Source organism: Heterodontus francisci, chromosome 13 (genome assembly GCF_036365525.1).
Source record: "Heterodontus francisci isolate sHetFra1 chromosome 13, sHetFra1.hap1, whole genome shotgun sequence".
Lineage (NCBI taxonomy): Eukaryota > Metazoa > Chordata > Chondrichthyes > Heterodontiformes > Heterodontidae > Heterodontus > Heterodontus francisci.
The window spans coordinates 23,668,495-23,686,640 of NC_090383.1; the positions used below are offsets into that span (position 1 = coordinate 23,668,495).

General features: G+C 46.9%; 1 protein-coding gene across 1 annotated transcript in view; it reads right to left on the bottom strand.

Annotated features, from left to right (window-relative positions):
- abhd12 (abhydrolase domain containing 12, lysophospholipase) overlaps positions 1-17,414 on the bottom strand; it is a 177,492-nt gene extending 160,078 nt beyond the window's left edge. Inside the window, exon 1 of the mRNA XM_068044525.1 lies at positions 17,040-17,414. Coding sequence (XP_067900626.1) covers positions 17,040-17,218 — 179 coding nt within the window. The 5' untranslated portion in view covers positions 17,219-17,414. The remainder of the gene's footprint in view (positions 1-17,039) is intronic.
- Between the last annotated feature and the right edge of the window lie 732 nt (positions 17,415-18,146).

Here is an 18,146-nt window from a genome sequence, read left to right on the forward strand (position 1 = left end):
TATAGACCGGTGAGCCTGACGTCAGTGGTAGGGAAGCTGCTGGAGAAGATACTGAGGGATAGGATCTATTCCCATCTGGAAGAAAATGGGCTTATCAGTGATAGGCAACATGGTTTTGTGCAGGGAAGGTCATGTCTTACCAACTTAATAGAATTCTTTGAGGAAGTGACAAAGTTGATTGATGAGGGAAGGGCTGTAGATGTCATATACATGGACTTCAGTAAGGCGTTTGATAAGGTTCCCCATGGTAGGCTGATGGAGAAAGTGAAGGCGCATGGGGTCCAAGGTGTACTAGCTAGATGGATAAAGAACTGGCTGGGCAACAGGAGACAGAGAGTAGCAGTGGAAGGGAGTTTCTCAAAATGGAGACGTGTGACCAGTGGTGTTCCACAGGGATCCGTGCTGGGACCACTGTTGTTTGTGATATACATAAATGATTTGGAGGAAAGTATAGGTGGTCTGATTAGCAAGTTTGCAGACGACACTAAGATTGGTGGAGTAGCAGATACTGAAGGGGACTGTCAGAGAATACAGCAGAATATATATAGATTGGAGAGTTGGGCAGAAAAATGGCAGATGGAGTTCAATCAGGGCAAATGTGAGGTGATGCATTTTGGAAGATCCAATTCAAGAGTGAACTACACAGTAAATGGAAAAGTCCTGGGGAAAATTGATGTACAGAGAGATTTGGGTGTTCAGGTCCATTGTTCCCTGAAGGTGGCAACGCAGGTCAATAGAGTGGTCAAGAAGGCATACGGCATGCTTTCCTTCATCGGACGGGGTATTGAGTACAAGAGTTGGCAGGTCATGTTACAGTTGTATAGGACTTTGGTTCGGCCACATTTGGAATACTGCGTGCAGTTCTGGTCGCCACATTACCAAAAGGATGTGGATGCTTTGGAGAGGGTGCAGAGGAGATTCACCAGGATGTTGCCTGGTATGGAGGGCGCTAGCTATGAAGAGAGGTTGAGCAGATTAGGATTATTTTCATTAGAAAGACGGAGGTTGAGGGGGGACCTGATTGAGGTGTACAAAATTATGAGAGGTATAGACAGAGTGGATAGCAAGAAGCTTTTTCCCCAGAGTGGGGGATTCAATTACAAGGGGACATGAGTTCAAAGTGAAAGGGGAAAAGTTTAGGGGGGATATGCGTGGAAATTTCTTTACGCAGAGGGTGGTGGGTGCATGGAACGCTTTGCCAGTGGAGGTGGTAGACGCGGGCACGATAGCGTCTTTTAAGATGTATCTAGACAGATACATGAATGGGCAGGAAGTAAAGAGATACAGACCCTTAGAAAATAGACGACAGGTTTAGATAGAGGATTTGGATCGGCGTAGGCTTGGAGGGCCGAAGGGCCTGTTCCTGTGCTGTAATTTTCTTTGTTCTTTCTTTGTTCAGCTGGACGATCCGGCAGTGATGACAGCAAACTGAACGCTAAGTCCAAATTTCTAATGGAAACAGTAAAAGATGCGAAGCTGCACGATGTCTTCAGCAAACCTGCAGACGGTGCGCAGGGTAAATGCACCTGGTCAAGATCGGATGGGTCTGCCCGTTCCAGAACTGACTTCCTGTTTGTGTCCCGTGCTTTCACGGTCAGATCCACCGACGTCAAGCTGGTGTTCTTCTCTGACCACTGCCTCTTACAGGCCGACTGTCACTTACATGATGACCAGGGTTTTGACAGGGGGACATGGAAGCTGAATGCTACATTGCTAACCCCAGAGAACATGAGGAACACAAAAGGGATTACAAAGGTTGGAGAACTAGAGTCTGCGATGCACTGGTGGGAAGCGATCAAGGCGAACATCAAGAGGTTCTTTATCCTCAAAGGTGTTCAGAGGGCAAGAGAGAGACAGAGGGAAATGTCCAGACTCCAGAAAAGATTGCTAAAACCGCTCTGGCTGCAGTCGATGGGGGTCAAGGTCAAGAAGGATCTCCAAGAGGTGAAGAGCCAGCAGGCCTCGCTCTTTGCTGTGGAGGCCTCCAAGATCACCTTCCGGTCCAGAGTCCGCTCCATTGAGCAGGATGAGGTGTGCTCGCGTTTCTTCTTCCAAAAGGTACACATAGAGAGCTCAGTGATCAGCAGCCTGAAGGAAGAGGATGCCTTGGTAACGTCTTCAGAAATCCTTTTATGCTGGGCTGTACGACGTGAAGCCGTCAGAGCCTTCAAGAAAGTAAAACTCCCGGAAGCGACGGCTTACCGGTTGAGTTGTATTCAGCTCTGTGGGACTGGATCGGCCCAGACCTGCTGCAAGTGTACGAGAGTATGCTTCTGGCTAGCAGCATGTCAGAATTCACGAGGAAAGGCATCATCACCCTCATCTACAAGCAGAAGGGGGAGAGGGCGGAAATCAGAAATTAGCACCCATCTCACTGTTTAATGTCGACTACAAGATTCTGTCCATAGTCATCACCAGATGGGTCAAGTCTGCTCTCTGGAGTTGGTGATTCACCCTGACCAGACCTGCACTGTACCCGGCAGGAAGACCTCTGATATCCCTGAGTAGCACGAGGCTATGATCTCCTATGTGCGGAAGAGGGGTAGACACCTGCCTCATCAGCTTGGACCAAGAGAAGGCTTTTGACAGGATATCGCAAACATACATGATAGACATGCTATCCAAAGTGGGGTTTGGGGAGGGAATCCGCAATTGGCTCCAAATGCTCTACACAAACATCAGTAACGCAGTCTCAATCAATGGGTGGGAATCAGAAAGTTTCCAATCAAATCTGGAGTCAGACAGGGTTGTCCTCTCTCCCGTCTTGTTTGTTTGCTGTATCGAACCTTTTACTGAGTCCATTCAGAAGGATGCGGGTATGAGAGGAGTGACAATCCCAGGCAGCGGAGGAACTCAGGTCAAAGCCTCCCTGTACATAGACAACGTTGCCGTCTTCTGCTCAGATCTGCTGTCCGTTCGCAGACTGATGAGCATCTGCGACCAGTTCGAACTGGCCTCGGGAGCCAAAGTAAATTCCAGCGAGAGCGAGGCCATGTTCTTTGGGAACTGGGCCAACCGATCCTTTGTTCCTGTCACTGTCGTGTCAGACAACCTGAAGGCACTGGGAATATGCTTCGGAGGGGCCGGGGCGTGCGCAAAAACCTGGAAGAGGCGTATAGCCATGGTAAAACATAAACTGAGCATGTGGGAGCAGTGTTCTCTCTCAATTGCTGGTAAGAACCTGGTCATCATGTGCGAGGCACTCACATTATTACTGTATGTGGTGCAGGTCTGGCCCAGAGCCCACTCCTGCAACTTGGCGGTCACATAGAAACATAGAAAATAGGAGCAGGAGTAGGCCATTCAGCCCTTCGAGCCTGATCCGCCATTCATTATGATCATGGATGATCATCCAACTCAGTCGCCTGTTCTGGCTTTCCCCCCATTCCCTTTGATCCCTTTAGACCTAAGAGGTATATCTAACTCCTTCTTGAAAACATACTATGTTTTGTCCTCAAATGCTTTCTGTGGTAGAGAATTCCACAGGCTCACCACTCTCTGGGTGAAGTAATTTCTCCTTATCTCAGTCCTGAAAGGTTTACCCCGTATCCTTAGACTATGACCCCTGGTTCTGGACTCCCCCACCATCGGGAACATTCTTCCTGCATCTACTCTGTCAAGTCCTGTTAGAATTTTATAGGTTTCTATGAGATCCCCCCTCACTCTTCTGAACTCCAGCGAATATAATCCTAACTGACTCAATCTCTCCTCATACGTCAGTCCTGCCATCCCAGGAATCAGTCTGGTAAACCTTCGCTGCACTCCCTCTATAGCAAGAACATCCTTCCTCAGATAAGGAGACCAAAACCGCGCACAATATTCCAGATGTGGCCTCACCAAGGCCCTGTACAATTGCAGCAAGACATCCCTGCTCCTGTACTCGAATCCTCTCGCTATGAAGGCCAACACACCATTTGCCATTTTTACCGTCTGTTGCACCTGCATGCTTACCTTCAGCGACTGGTGTGCGAGAACACCCAGGTCTCGCTGCATATTCCCCTCTCTCAGTTTATAGCCGTTCAGATAATAATCTGCCTTCCTGTTTTTGCTATCAAAGTGGATAACCTCACATTTATCCACATTATACTGCATCTGCTATGCATTAGCCCACTCACTCAACTTGTCCAAATCACCCTGAAGCCTCTCTGCATCCTCATCACAACTCACCCTCCCACCCAGTTTTGTGTCATCTGCAAATTTGGGGATATTACATTTAGTTCCCTCATGTAAATCATTACTATATATTGTGAATAGCTGGGGTCCTAGCACTGAACCCTGCGGTACCCCACTAGTCATTCGAAAAAAGACCCATTTATTCCTACTCTTTGTTTCCTGATTACTAACCAATTTTCTATCCCTCACAATACACCACTCCCAATCCCATGTGCTACAATTTTCCACACTAATCTCTATTTTTTAGCGATACAGCACTGAAACAGGCCCTTTGGCCCACCGAGTCTGTGCTGACCAACAACCACCCATTTATACTAACCCTGCAGTAACCCCATATTTCCTACCACCTTCCTACACTAGGGGCAATTTACAATGGCCAATTTACCTATCAACCTGCAAGTCTTTGGCTGTGGGAGGAAACCGGAGCATCCGGCGAAAACCCACGCAGTCACAGGGAGAACTTGCAAACTCCGCACAGGCAGTAGCCAGAACCGAACCCGGGTCGCTGGAGCTGTGAGGCTGCGGTGCTAACCACTGCGCCACCGTGTTACCTAATTTTAAACGCTAATGTCTTATGTGGGACTTTGTCGAAAGTCTTCTGAAAGTCCAAATAAACCACATCCACTGGCTCCCCCTCATCAACTCTACTAGTTACATCCTCGAAGAATTCTAGTAAATTTATCAAGCATGATTTCCCTTTCGTAAATCCATGCTGACTCTGTCCAATTTTACCACTGTTCTCTAAGTGCTCTGCTATAAAATCTTTGATAATGGACTCTAGAATTTTCCCCACTACCGACATCAGGCTGACTGGTCTACAATTCCCTGTTTTCTCTCTACCTCCCTTTTTAAATAGTGGGGTTACATTAGCTACCCTCCAATCTGTAGGAACTGTTCCAGAGTCTATAGAATCTTGGAAGATGACCACCAATGCATCCACTATTTCTAGGGCCACTTCCTTAAGTACTCTGGGATGCATTATATCAGGCCCTTGGGATTTATCGGTCTTCAATCCCATCAATTTCCCTAACACCATTTCTCTACTAATACTGATTTCCTTCAGTTCCTCTCTCTCACTAAATCCTGTGTTCCCCAACATTTCTGGTATGATATTTTTGTCCTCCTTTGTGAAGACAGAACCAAAGTATGCATTTAGTTGGTCAGCCATTTCTTTGTTCCCCATAATAAATTCCCCTGTTTCTGACTGTAAGGGACCTACATTTGTCTTACCAATCTTTTTCTCTTCACATACCTACAGAAACTTTTACAGCCAGTTTTTATGTTCCCCGCAAGCTTGCTCTCGTTCTCTATTTTCCCCTTCTTAATCAATCCCTTCGTCCTCCTTTGCTGAATTCTAAACAGCTCCCAATCCTCAGGTCTGTTGTTTTTTCAGGCAGATTTATATGCCTCTTCCTTGGATCTATTGCTATCTGTAATTTCCCTTGTAAGCCATGGTTTGGCTACCTTTCCTGTTTTACTTTTGCACCAGACAGGAATAAACAATTGTTGTAGTTCATCCATGCGCTCTTTAAATGTTTGCCATTACCTATCCACCGTCATCCCTTTAAATAACATTTCCCAATCCGTCATAGCCAACTCGCGCCTCATACCTTCGTAGTTTCCTTTACTAAGATTCAGGACCCTAATCTCAGAATCAACTACTTCACTCTCCATCTTGATGAAGAATTCTATCATATTATGGTTCCTCATCCCCCAGGGCAACTAGATGGTCAATTATTCCTCTCTCATTACACTAGGATGGCCTGTTCTCTAGTTAGTTCCTCAACGTATTGGTCCAGAAAACCATCCCGTATACACTCCAAGAATTCCGCCTCTACAGTACGGTGACTAATTTAATTTGCCCAATCTTTATGCAGATTAATGTCACCCATAATTACAGATGTTCCTTTATCGCATGCGTCTCTAATTTCTTGTTTAATGCCATTCCCAACATCACCACCACAGTTTGGGGGGTCTATATACAACCCCCACTAACGTTTTTTGCCCCTTAGTGTTTCTCAGCTCTACCCATACAGATTCCACATTGTCAGAGCTAATATGTTTCCTCACTATTGCGTTAATTTCCTCTTTAACCAGCAATGCAACTCCACCGCCTTTTGCTTTTTGTCTGTCCTTACTAAATACTGAATACCCCTGGATGTTCATTTCCCATCCCTGGTCACCTTGCAGCCATGTCTCCGTAATCCCGACTAAATCATACCCATTTACATCTATTTGCACGATTAATTCATCCAATTTATTGCGAATGCTCCGTGCGTTAAGGCACAAAGCCTTACGGCTTGTCTTTTTCACATTACTGGTCCCCTTCCCACTATTTTTCACTGTGGCCCCGTTTGAGTCTGGCCCTTGATTTCTCTGCCTATCACTTTTCTTATTCTCCTTACTGTCTTTTGTTCTTGCCTTTGATTTCCCCTCCTCTGACTCCTTGCAAAGGTTCCCATCCCCCTGCCATTTTAGTTTAAACATTCCCCAGCCACTCGAGCAAATACTCCCCCTAGGACATCAGTCCCGGTCCTGCCCAGGTGTAACCCGTCCAGTTTGTACTGGTCCCACCTCCCCCAGGCCTGGTCCCAATGTCCCAAGAATCGAAAACCCTCCCCCTCACACCATCTCTTCAGCCACATATTCATCCGCTATATCCTATTTCTACTCTGACTAGCATGTGGCACTGGTAGTAATCCTGAGATCACTACCTTTGAGGTCCTGCTTTTCAACTTACTTTCTAGCTCCCTATATTCTGCTTTTAGGACTCATCCTTTTTTTTTTTACTTATGTCGTTTGTACCAATGTGCACCACGACCACTGGCTGTTCACCCTCCCCCTTCAGAATGTCCTGTAACCGCTCTGAGACATCCCTGACCCTAGCACCAGGGAGGCAACATACCATCCTGGAGTCTCTTTTGCAGTCACAGAAATGCCTATCTATTCCCCTTACAATTGAATCCCCTATAATTATTGCATTCCCACATTTTTTACTCCTCCCCTGTGCAGCAGAGCCAACCGTGGTGCAACGAATTGGGCTGTTGCTTCTTTCCTGACAGGCCGTTCCCCCCAAGAGTATCCAAAGCAGTATATCTGTTTTGCAGGGGAATAACCACAGGAGATTCCTGAACTGCCTGCCTAGCCCTCTTGCTCTGCCTGGTGGTCACCCATTCCCTTCCTGCCTGTGGAGTCTCAGCCTGCGGTGTGGCCACCTCTCTGTACGTGCTATCCACGATACTCTCCGCCTCGTGGATGCTCCACAGTGTCCCCAGCTGCCGCTCCAGCTCCGAAACCTGGGCTTCCAGGAGCTGCAGCTGGAGACACTTCCCGCACACAAGCTGGTCCCGGGCACTGGAAATGTCCCCAGCTTCTGACATGGAGCATGAGGAGCACAACACGGCTTTGAGCTCTCCTGCCATGACTTAACCCTTTAAATTAACCTTTTGGAAGATTGTAATGTCAAATAATATCAATTACTCTGGGGCCCTTCTTCCCTGGTCCTCGTTAGTACAGAACTCCCTAAAAAAAAACACTACTTACTGTATTTGAAAAAAAACTGTAAACCTTTAAACCTTAGATACTTACCCAGCTACTTAGAGCAATTCCCTAACAGCAGTGACTCACCAACAAATCACCTTGCAGCTTTCTTGTGATGTCACTGCTGGCTTTTTTTTTCTTTTTTTCAAAACTCCGTCAACCGAACCATTTTTTGCTTTATCTGGAGATCAAAAATGGACTCTGTCCAGAGGGAAACAATGTTCAAACCTCTGGATAAAGGGGGAAAAAAAACGTACCCAACGTTGCCCTCATCCTGATGGCCACTTTTGCGTGCGGCTGCATCAAGCTGTGCGTAGAACCCCAGTACGCAAACACAAAGTGTCACTACGTGCTGAGGTTCTGTCTGTCACTGGTGTTGAGAAGGATGGGTCTGGCCTCATTGCCGCAGAACGTTGCATCCAGTTGGACCATGCCGTCTCACCTATCCTTCATGGAAATGTTTGTGCAGATACACACCTTTGACCACCGATCCATCAGGCAGTGGTCTGCACAGAATGTCAAGGCCTTTTGGGAAAAGGAGATGTTAGATCCTGTCGGATGGTTCCCCAAGCAGACTGTCAAAGATTTGGCAGAATAACTCATCACCAGAACTTTCAAAAAAGCACCCAAGACATAGTGGTGGTGAGAAGGGCCCTCCCCGTCAGATCCTTTCTGCACGCTGCCCTCGAGGTGCCTGTGGTGGGGAAGAGACTGTTGCCCACCTCCTTCTGGAATGTGCCTTTGCAAAGCAGGTGTGGAAAGAGATGCAATGGTTTTTGTCAAGGTTCATCCCGAGCAACTCGGTAACACAGGAGTCTGCGCTCTACGGTCTGTTCCCAGGGACGCACACCGAGACAAACATCAACTGCTGCTGTAGGACCATCAACTCGGTGTAGGACGCACTTTGGTCTGCCCAAGACTTGCTGGTCTTCCACAGCAAAGAGTTGTCCACCACCGAGTGTTGCAGACTGGCACATTCCAAGGTCCAGGACTACGTGCTGAGGGACGCATTAAAGCTTGGGGCAGCTGTCGCAAAGGCTCAATGGGGAAAGACCACTGTGTAAGGTCCTCCCACCATAGTGAACTGAGGGTCTGGAACCTGTGTAAAATCCCTCGGGCTGTATGCACCAAAATGTTCTTCGCTATGTAATGCCAAAGTGGACAAAGCCATAGTCCTCACCACCCTTCTGTATGGCACTGAGTCATGGGTCCTATACCGCCATCATGTATGCCTTCTAGAGTACTTCCATCAGCGCTGCCTCCACAGCATCCGCAAGGTCCGCTGGCAGGACCGCATCACAAACATTCAAGTCCTGGAAACAGCCAACATCACCAGCATCGAGGCCACCCTCCTGCAAAGCCAACTGCATTGGGTGGGTCACGCTGCCCGGATGCCCAAGATAGTGTTGTTTGGACAGCTGACCACGGTAAAAGGAACAGAGGGGTCCCATGCAAACATTTCAAGGACTCCCTGAGAAGTCCCTCTCTGTGTGCCACATCGACCATCGCCAGTGGGAAGCGCAGGCCATAGATCGAAATGCTTGGAGATGCTACATCAGGAGGGCTACAGACACCTTTGAGACTGAGCAAAAAACCAGAATGAAAGAGAGAAGGAGAAGGATAGATCCAATTACCCCCAGCAGCGACTACACCTTCATTTGTACCCGCTGTGGGAGAATCTGCCGGTCACAGATAGGCCTGACTAGCCACCAGCGGGCCTGCAACTGATGACTACAACCTTCCCAAAATCTTTGTCTGCGAAGAACATTTTGTGCCAATATACATTGCATTTAAAATGGAATAGCAAGAATTGTGAGGCACTTCATGTTTTCTGTATCAAGAAATCTGATCTCTATTGTACTTCTCGCAATGTGAAATTTGAACTGTTTGGAACTGTTTTGTAATGTATTTTTGCAAATTTTTATCAATAAAGTATATTTTTGGAAAAAAAGATTAACAAGCAAGGTCCATGGCAATGTGCTGAGGGACGCAGTAAAGCTTGGGGCAGCCACTGCAAAGGCTCAATGGGGAAAAGCCACTATGTAAGATCCTTCTGCCATAGTATATCGAGGGGCTGGAAACCATGTAAAACCCCTTGGGCTGCATGCACCAGAGAACATTTGATGAAAGGTCACAGATCTGAAACGTTAACTCTGCTTCTCTCTCCACAGATGCTGCCTGACCTGCTGAGTATTTCCAGCACTTTCTGTTTTTACTTAACATTTGACATGAAATGTAAATGTACACTGTAAATATAACTTGTAATGGCAAGTGTCATGAGGCACCTCATGTACCATATTGAAAGAAACTGATCTCTATTGCACTTTATGTAATGTTAAATATGAACTGTTATGTAATGTAGTGATACAAATTTTATGAATAAAGCATATTTTTGGAAAAGAAAAAGGCTCTCCCAGGCAAAAATAAACATCACAGTGGCCTTCACTGCCATGGGCAATGAGTGACCAGAACATGACATTGGGTTCAGATCCTTCCCCAGCATAGCACACAACCCTGTGACCATCTCCCTGGCCAGGCATAGTCATCATTGATATTGATGCTCTGACATCTCCAGCAAGCAGAGATTTTGTCAGTACACCCTTTCAGCTGGGTAGCACCTTCTGTGGCCACAAGCCTGGTTGTGGGCCCTCTGTGCCCTCCTCTGCCACAACCCCTTTCACCCTCATTAGCCTGCTGCTCCTCTGGGTGTTGCAGCCCCACTCCCTCTGGTTGCACCTGGTCACTCTCTCATTCTCCTCCTCACTGGAGGACTCGAAATCTTGTGCATGAGACCCATTGTCAATTGAAGCACTGACGTCTCAAGGCCTATCAACCCCTAACTCTGAATGCATGAATTGCACCTTGGAGAGACCCTTCCAGTATTCTGCCTTCGATGTGTGCGCCCACTTTGCAGAACCTCCAGCTTTTCACTCCCGTGCTTTACTAATACTCACCCTCTCTGTGTTGCAACATTGCTACTCTTAATGAATACACCTCCAGCCAACACTGAGCTGCCGCTGAGCTCTCACTTCCTTATTGCTGTCGAGGCTCTGAAACTTCATGTTTCCCATGCACCCCTGGTAAAATTTAAAGGGTTCCTCAAAATTGCTGTCAATTGGCTTGCTGTCAAGCTTTAATTGCCTGCCCACTACCACTACACGCAGTCTCGACCCTGCACCCCAACCGCCTCCGGGAAATTTCAACAGCAGCGAGAACACGTTGGGCTTCCACTCTGATGCATTCCCCCGCCATTTTCTGGCCCACCTGCCTTCCAGCCCACTGCCCCAGGGTTGGTAAAATTCCGGCCAGAGAGAGTGTTTCCATTTGTGGGAGAGAGCAAAATTAAGAGGCCATCAATATAAGATAGTCACCAAGAAATCAAATAAGGAGTTACGAAATGCCTTCACCCAGAGAGTGGTAAGAATAAGGAACCTGCTACCATAGGGAGTAGTTGACGCAAATAGTATAGATCCATTTGGGGAGAAGCTAGATAACCATACAAGGGAGAAGGGAATAAAAGGTTATGAGGAAGGATGAGAGGAGGCTCATCAAACATAAACTGGTTGGGCCAAATAATCTGTTTCGCTCCTGTATATGCTATGCAATTCTATGTAAACTCAAAAGCTAATTTTTGCCATTTCTGCAGTCTCAAGACAAACACTGGCTGGTATGGAATATAGAAAGTTCACACTTGTGTAGTCATGGATGCAGTTCTGGGAATAAGGCACACAGTTGAAGCAAACTAAAGTTTTAATCTCTAGTTGTCTATACTTGACCTTGGAGTACTCAATTCTAGCACTGCAAGAAAAATATGTTGTTACACACTCCCGAGCATGGACAGCTTTCACCTTGATGAGCACAGAATCTTCCCCTCACCTTTGTGACCTACCTAATTTCTCAACCAACAGCACTCAGCAAAAATAAGTGACTACACCAAGTCTTAAGTTAAATCCATTAGTGTGTTGAACTAAAATAAATACATTGTATCTCTGTACACACAGAATTTAAAGCAATTGCTTTTGATCAGCATGTTGCTCTTGCTCCAGTCTGCTAATCATGGTATCACTGCACTGTAGGTTAAGGGAAAATTTCAGCTAACATCGATCTGTAATGAGACTAAGAAACTAAAGGGACAATTTTATTTTGCAAAACAACAAAATACTACAAATGATTTTTAAAGAATGCTTTTAACCATTTTAATGCCTTATTTTTCAACATTTAATGATAGTAACAGAGAGACACTGGCCTTTGACAAAATATGACAAAGCAGAAATGGTATAGTGTAGGTTTCCTCTTCCCTTACCCGCAATTTAGAATTCACTTTTGTGCGATTGTTAGGACACTCGATTCTGTGTAATAGTATGAAACAGCTAATAAAAGAATCAGTAGTGGTGTTTAAGAATTCTGCGAAAAGTAACAAGCATATAATGTAATCTATCAGGACAAAACCAATCAGCTCTTTGCATAAGACTAATCCAATGGTCTGAGTAGTAAATCTTCTGAAAGCTATTTTAAGAGGTTCCATTAATGCAGGGTAGCAACATAATAGCATCAAGCTTGGCAAGGTATACTGTATTTAGTATGCACTCTGCATTAGAGTCCCAATTTAAGGAGCCACCAATTCTTAAGCCTCATTTTAAATAAAAATCAAAGATTTATTTAAGACAATAACATTTTGGGATACAGTATAAGAATATTTTGACACAAGACAAGTGGTCAGTATAGCATGGTTGGGAGGAAGAGATTGGGTTTTCCCTGCGCATGTTTTTTGTAGACTAATTAATGGACATTCAGTGCTATGATTAGTCAACAACTCCATTATTGTTGTACTATGCGACTACCAGGATGATAGAAGATGAAGTAGATGGACCTTGGCCTCCTATTGGGAAACAATTCCTATTTCCCTATTTTTTAAACTATCAATTTCACTCGAAGGTCACTAATGACAACTTTCGTTGCCATTTATGGCAAAGCAATTTATACCCAAATTTGTCTTTTACCCTCTCACTCCTGCTTCCATGCACTAGCCCTAAAATTTATTCCCTCACAGGAACAGCAGTAAGCCACTTAGTTCCCTGAGCCTGTTTCTGCCATTCAATGAGAATGGTTGATCTGCGACCTAACTGCACAAACCCACCTGAGTACCTTTGGTTAACAAAAAACTATCAATCTGAGATTTTGGGGCGGCACAGTGGCGCAGTGGTTAGCACCGCAGCCTCACAGCTCCAGCGACCCGGGTTCAATTCTGGGTACTGCCTGCGTGGAGTTTGCAAGTTCTCCCTGTGTCTGCGTGGGTTTCCTCCGGGTGCTCCGGTTTCCTCCCACATGCCAAAGACTTGCAGGTTGATAGGTAAATTGGCCATTATAAATTGCCCCTAGTATAGGTAGGTGGGGATGAGGTAGGAATATGGAATTAGTGTAGGATTAGAACAAATGGGTGGTTGATGGTCGGCACAGACTCAGTGGGCCGAAGGGCCATTTTCAGTGCTGGATGTCTAAACTAAAACTAAACTAAAATTTAAAATTAGCAACTGGCCTAACATCAACCAACATTTGTGGAAGAGAGTTCCAAACTTCTACCAGCCTTTGTAGTGTAGAAGTGTTTCCTAATTTCACTTCTGAAAGGTCTGGTTCTAATATTTAGACCAGGTCCTAGACTCCTTAATCAGCAAAAATAATTGCCATCTACCCTATTTGCTCCCCTTAATATCTTGAAAACATCGAGCAAGTCATTCCTTAACTTTCTAAATTCCAGGAAATACAAACCTAGTTTATGTAATCTATTAATTTAAACCTTTTTGAGTCCAAGTAACATTCTGATAAATCTACGCTTTATCTTCCTCTAAGACCAATACATTCTTCCTAAGGTGTAGTGCCAATAACTGCTTGCAATATGCCAGGTGTGGTCTAACCAGAGCTTTGTAAATAGCTGAAACATGACTTCTAGTCGACTAGATAGAAAGGCCAGCATTCCATTAACCTTTTTGATTATTTTCTGTATCTGTTCATGGCATGTTAATGATGTGTGTACATGGCCCCACATTGAAACTTCACTGTTTCTAGGTTTTCATCATGTAGAAAAAAACCATGTTCTCCTTTTTGTAGGTCCAGAGTGGAGGAGCTCACATTTGTCTACACTGAAATCCAGAGAAGAGGAGTGGGGGGGCAAGAGAAGAGGAGTGGGGGGGGAAGAGAAGAGGAGTGGGGGGAAGAGAAGAGGAGTGGGGGGGGAAGAGAAGAGGAGTGGGGGGGGAAGAGAAGAGGAGTGGGGGGGGAAGAGAAGAGGAGTGGGGGGGAAGAGAAGAGGAGTGGGGGGGAAGAGAAGAGGAGTGGGGGGGAAGAGAAGAGGAGTGGGGGGGAAGGAGAAGAGGAGTGGGGGGAAGGAGAAGAGGAGTGGGGGGGAAGAGAAGAGGAGTGGGGGGGAAGAGAAGAGGAGTGGGGGGGAAGAGAAGAGGAGTGGGGGGGAAGAGAAGAGGAGTGGGGGGGAAGAGAAGAGGAGTGGGGGGGAAGAGAAGAGGAGTGGGGGGGAAGAGAAGAGGAGTGGGGGGGAAGAGAAGAGGAGTGGGGGGGAAGAGAAGAGGAGTGGGGGGGAAGAGAAGAGGAGTGGGGGGGAAGAGAAGAGGAGTGGGGGGGAAGAGAAGAGGAGTGGGGGGGAAGAGAAGAGGAGTGGGGGGGAAGAGAAGAGGAGTGGGGGGGAAGAGAAGAGGAGTGGGGGGGAAGAGAAGAGGAGTGGGGGGGAAGAGAAGAGGAGTGGGGGGGAAGAGAAGAGGAGTGGGGGGGAAGAGAAGAGGAGTGGGGGGGAAGAGAAGAGGAGTGGGGGGGAAGAGAAGAGGAGTGGGGGGGAAGAGAAGAGGAGTGGGGGGGAAGAGAAGAGGAGTGGGGGGGAAGAGAAGAGGAGTGGGGGGGAAGAGAAGAGGAGTGGGGGGGAAGAGAAGAGGAGTGGGGGGGAAGAGAAGAGGAGTGGGGGGGAAGAGAAGAGGAGTGGGGGGGAAGAGAAGAGGAGTGGGGGGGAAGAGAAGAGGAGTGGGGGGGAAGAGAAGAGGAGTGGGGGGGAAGAGAAGAGGAGTGGGGGGGAAGAGAAGAGGAGTGGGGGGGAAGAGAAGAGGAGTGGGGGGGAAGAGAAGAGGAGTGAGGGGGAAGAGAAGAGGAGTGGGGGGGAAGAGAAGAGGAGTGGGGGGGAAGAGAAGAGGAGTGGGGGGGAAGAGAAGAGGAGTGGGGGGGAAGAGAAGAGGAGTGGGGGGGAAGAGAAGAGGAGTGGGGGGGAAGAGAAGAGGAGTGGGGGGGAAGAGAAGAGGAGTGGGGGGGAAGAGAAGAGGAGTGGGGGGGAAGAGAAGAGGAGTGGGGGGGAAGAGAAGAGGAGTGGGGGGGAAGAGAAGAGGAGTGGGGGGGAAGAGAAGAGGAGTGGGGGGGAAGAGAAGAGGAGTGGGGGGGAAGAGAAGAGGAGTGGGGGGGAAGAGAAGAGGAGTGGGGGGGAAGAGAAGAGGAGTGGGGGGGAAGAGAAGAGGAGGGAAGGGTGGCGCGGCAGCAAGGGGGTGGGGGCGGGGCAGCAAGGGGGTGGGGCACCGGGAAGGTGGGGCGGTGGGGGCGCGGCGGCGGGGCAGGTGTGGGGGCGGGGGTGCAGGAGCTAGGGGTGGGGACGCGGCAGCGGGAGGGTTGAGGCATGGGTGCTGGGGGGGGGGGGGGCAGGGTGGTGGGAGCTGTGGTGGCAGCCTGTCGACCAAAGAGTGGGACCGGGGATGGGGTGAGGTGCCAACCAAAGAGCGGGGGCAAAGGTGGGAGCGCCCAAAGAGCAGAGAATTGGAGTTGGGGTGGGATAGAGGTCAGAGAGGGCTGCCTAAGGACCTGAGCGAGTGGGGAGGGGAGAGAGAGAGGCCCAAAGATGGGTGCAGGAGCAGTCCAAGAAGGGGTGAAAGGGACGTGGCTGGCAAAGGAGGAGGAAGGGCCGGCACAGCAGGGTCCAGCAGGTTGGCCCCATGAGGAGTTGGGGTATGGAACTGCCCAAGGAGGAGGAGAGAAGGCAGCAGCCATAGGAGCAGGGCTGGGTGGTGCAAAGAGGGGTGGTGGTATGGGCAGACAAAGAAGGTGGGCAGGAAGGGCCTTGGAGAGGTGCAGACAGGTGGGGAGGGGTCTGTTAGCCAACGAAGGAGGGGGGTGGCCCCAGGAGGGGTCAGGGCAGCCCAAGGAGGAGTGAGGGAGTGGGGCACGTGCAAAGAGAGGGGCAAATGTGTGCGTGGTCAAAAGGAGATGGATGGTTAGGTGGGTGGGTTTTGGCCAAAAGGTGGTCGCTGGTGGGTGGGAGCGGTACCCCGAGGAGAGGAGTGGAGGGGGCGCTCTTCTTGGAATGACGCACATCACAAAAGGACCAAAAAAAAGTGAAGAATTTACATTGAACATGACTGAATGAATGAGGCCTTTTAGAATCAAAGTCATTCACAGTACAGAAGGAGACCACTCAGCCCATCGAGTCTATGCAGACTCTCCATGGAGCTATCTAGTCAGTCCTATTCTACCGTCGATCCTGATAATCCTGCAAGTTTATTTCCTTCAGGTGGCCATCCAATTTAATTTGTAACATGGAATTAACATCCACCTGATAAGACAGGCGGGACCTTAGTTTAACGTCCATCTGAAAGACAGCACCACAGACAGTGCAGAATTCTGTCAATACTAGACTGAAGCACAGCTTAAATTTCTACCATCAAATCAAAACTCTTCGTATTTTACTTTACTCTGACTATAGTAGCTGAATAATTAGAGATGCTATAAATATCTTTCGAAGTATAAAAACACAATGTTTATTAAAACTGTTACAATATAACCAGCGCTTGTGACACAATGTATATTCGAACTGACAATTCCATTGCAGTAATCATAATTTGGATATTTATCATCCCCCGAGCCGTGGAGTCATCTTTCTCACTGATACGTATTTGAATTCTTGTGAAATGAATCAAGTTATCCTTTAATGAGCAGTTGAATTATTTACACAATTGTGAAATTATATTCTGACATTTTTTCAACCAAAGTTTTTAATTTTTCAAAATGACCTTTCCCGTCTTTGAGGAAAGCTGACTCAACGTTTAAGTACAAGTGAAACCCACGGTCAGGTCTGTGTCAGTAATCAAAGATTATATTTAATGCTATTGTAGTACTACACTTGAAACTCCGAGGAAACAAGGGTTTTATAAATATAGGAAATTGATCCTTTTATGTTTCACCTGATTTAATTAGTCAGATTTCGAACTCGTTATTACAACTACTGATTTCTCTGGTATTACACCTTTTGTACGACAGCACTAGCCCACGCAGAGAAGCGCTGGTTTTACCTCCTATAACCGGTTCTCATTCCTGTCTTCGCATCTGTGTCGAGGTCGTTGTCCCTTGCTTTGCTGGCTGCTGTTTTGTGGCTGTGTTTCAATCTTGGCGCAGACTGTGCCGAGTCTTTTTGCAGAGTCGTGACGGTTGTGTCATGTTCTACTGTAAGGGAATTATTCCTCCTTCGCATTACTAGAAAAAGAAAACACGAAGAACCACCTTTATTTAGGAGAGAGAGAGAAAAAAACTGAAGAACTGAAGACAAGGCGCTGGAGGTTAACGCAACCAGTAGGGATCAGCTGTGCTAAAGCCAACCGTATGGATTTCAGTCTCCCAGTGTTTTGGTTTTTCTAAAGACGTCCAGTTTGTTACATTGTTTGCAGCGACTCCCTCCGCGCCGAATCAGCTGATCAGCCATAACCTCTAACCTCTCACCCGTTTGCAGCGAACACACCTCCCACATTATAAGAGTCAAAGTGTTGAATTCGGCATCCATTTTTCAGGCAGGCAGGAAAAAGTCACTAAATAATTGAGCTTGTAACAGTAACCTTTTAAGAAAAGTTCTCCCAGCTGATTTCTACAACCAGGCTTTTTGTGTGAATATCAAAAATATAATACATGAGCTGTCTGGCAGCAAGTTTCAAATCAGTCATTCCATTGGGAGTGGAGTACAACTGTTAAATAAAAAAAATTGTGCAATACAGAATTAATTATTCCAGCCTACTTCCACTGGTAGGAAGGTTAGTCAGGAGAGGACACCGATTTAAGATAATTGGCAAAAGAACCAGAGGGAAGGTGATTTTTTTTTTTGTAAATGGATTTATGATGAACTGGAATACACTGACAGGATGGTGGAAGTAAATTCAATAGTAACTTTCAAACGGAATTGGATATATACTTGAAAAGGGAAAAATGCAGAACCATGGATAAGGGGCATATGGCTTTAATTGGATATACTATTTGCCATCACATAATTTCCTTGACTTCAGTGACGTAGAAGAATAATCACTCTCCGCATTGATAACTTAGACCACCAGACAGATTTATTGATCGGTATGGAATTTAACAGTATTAAATGCACACAGATTTACAGTAAATGCAGACTTTAATATTTGAAC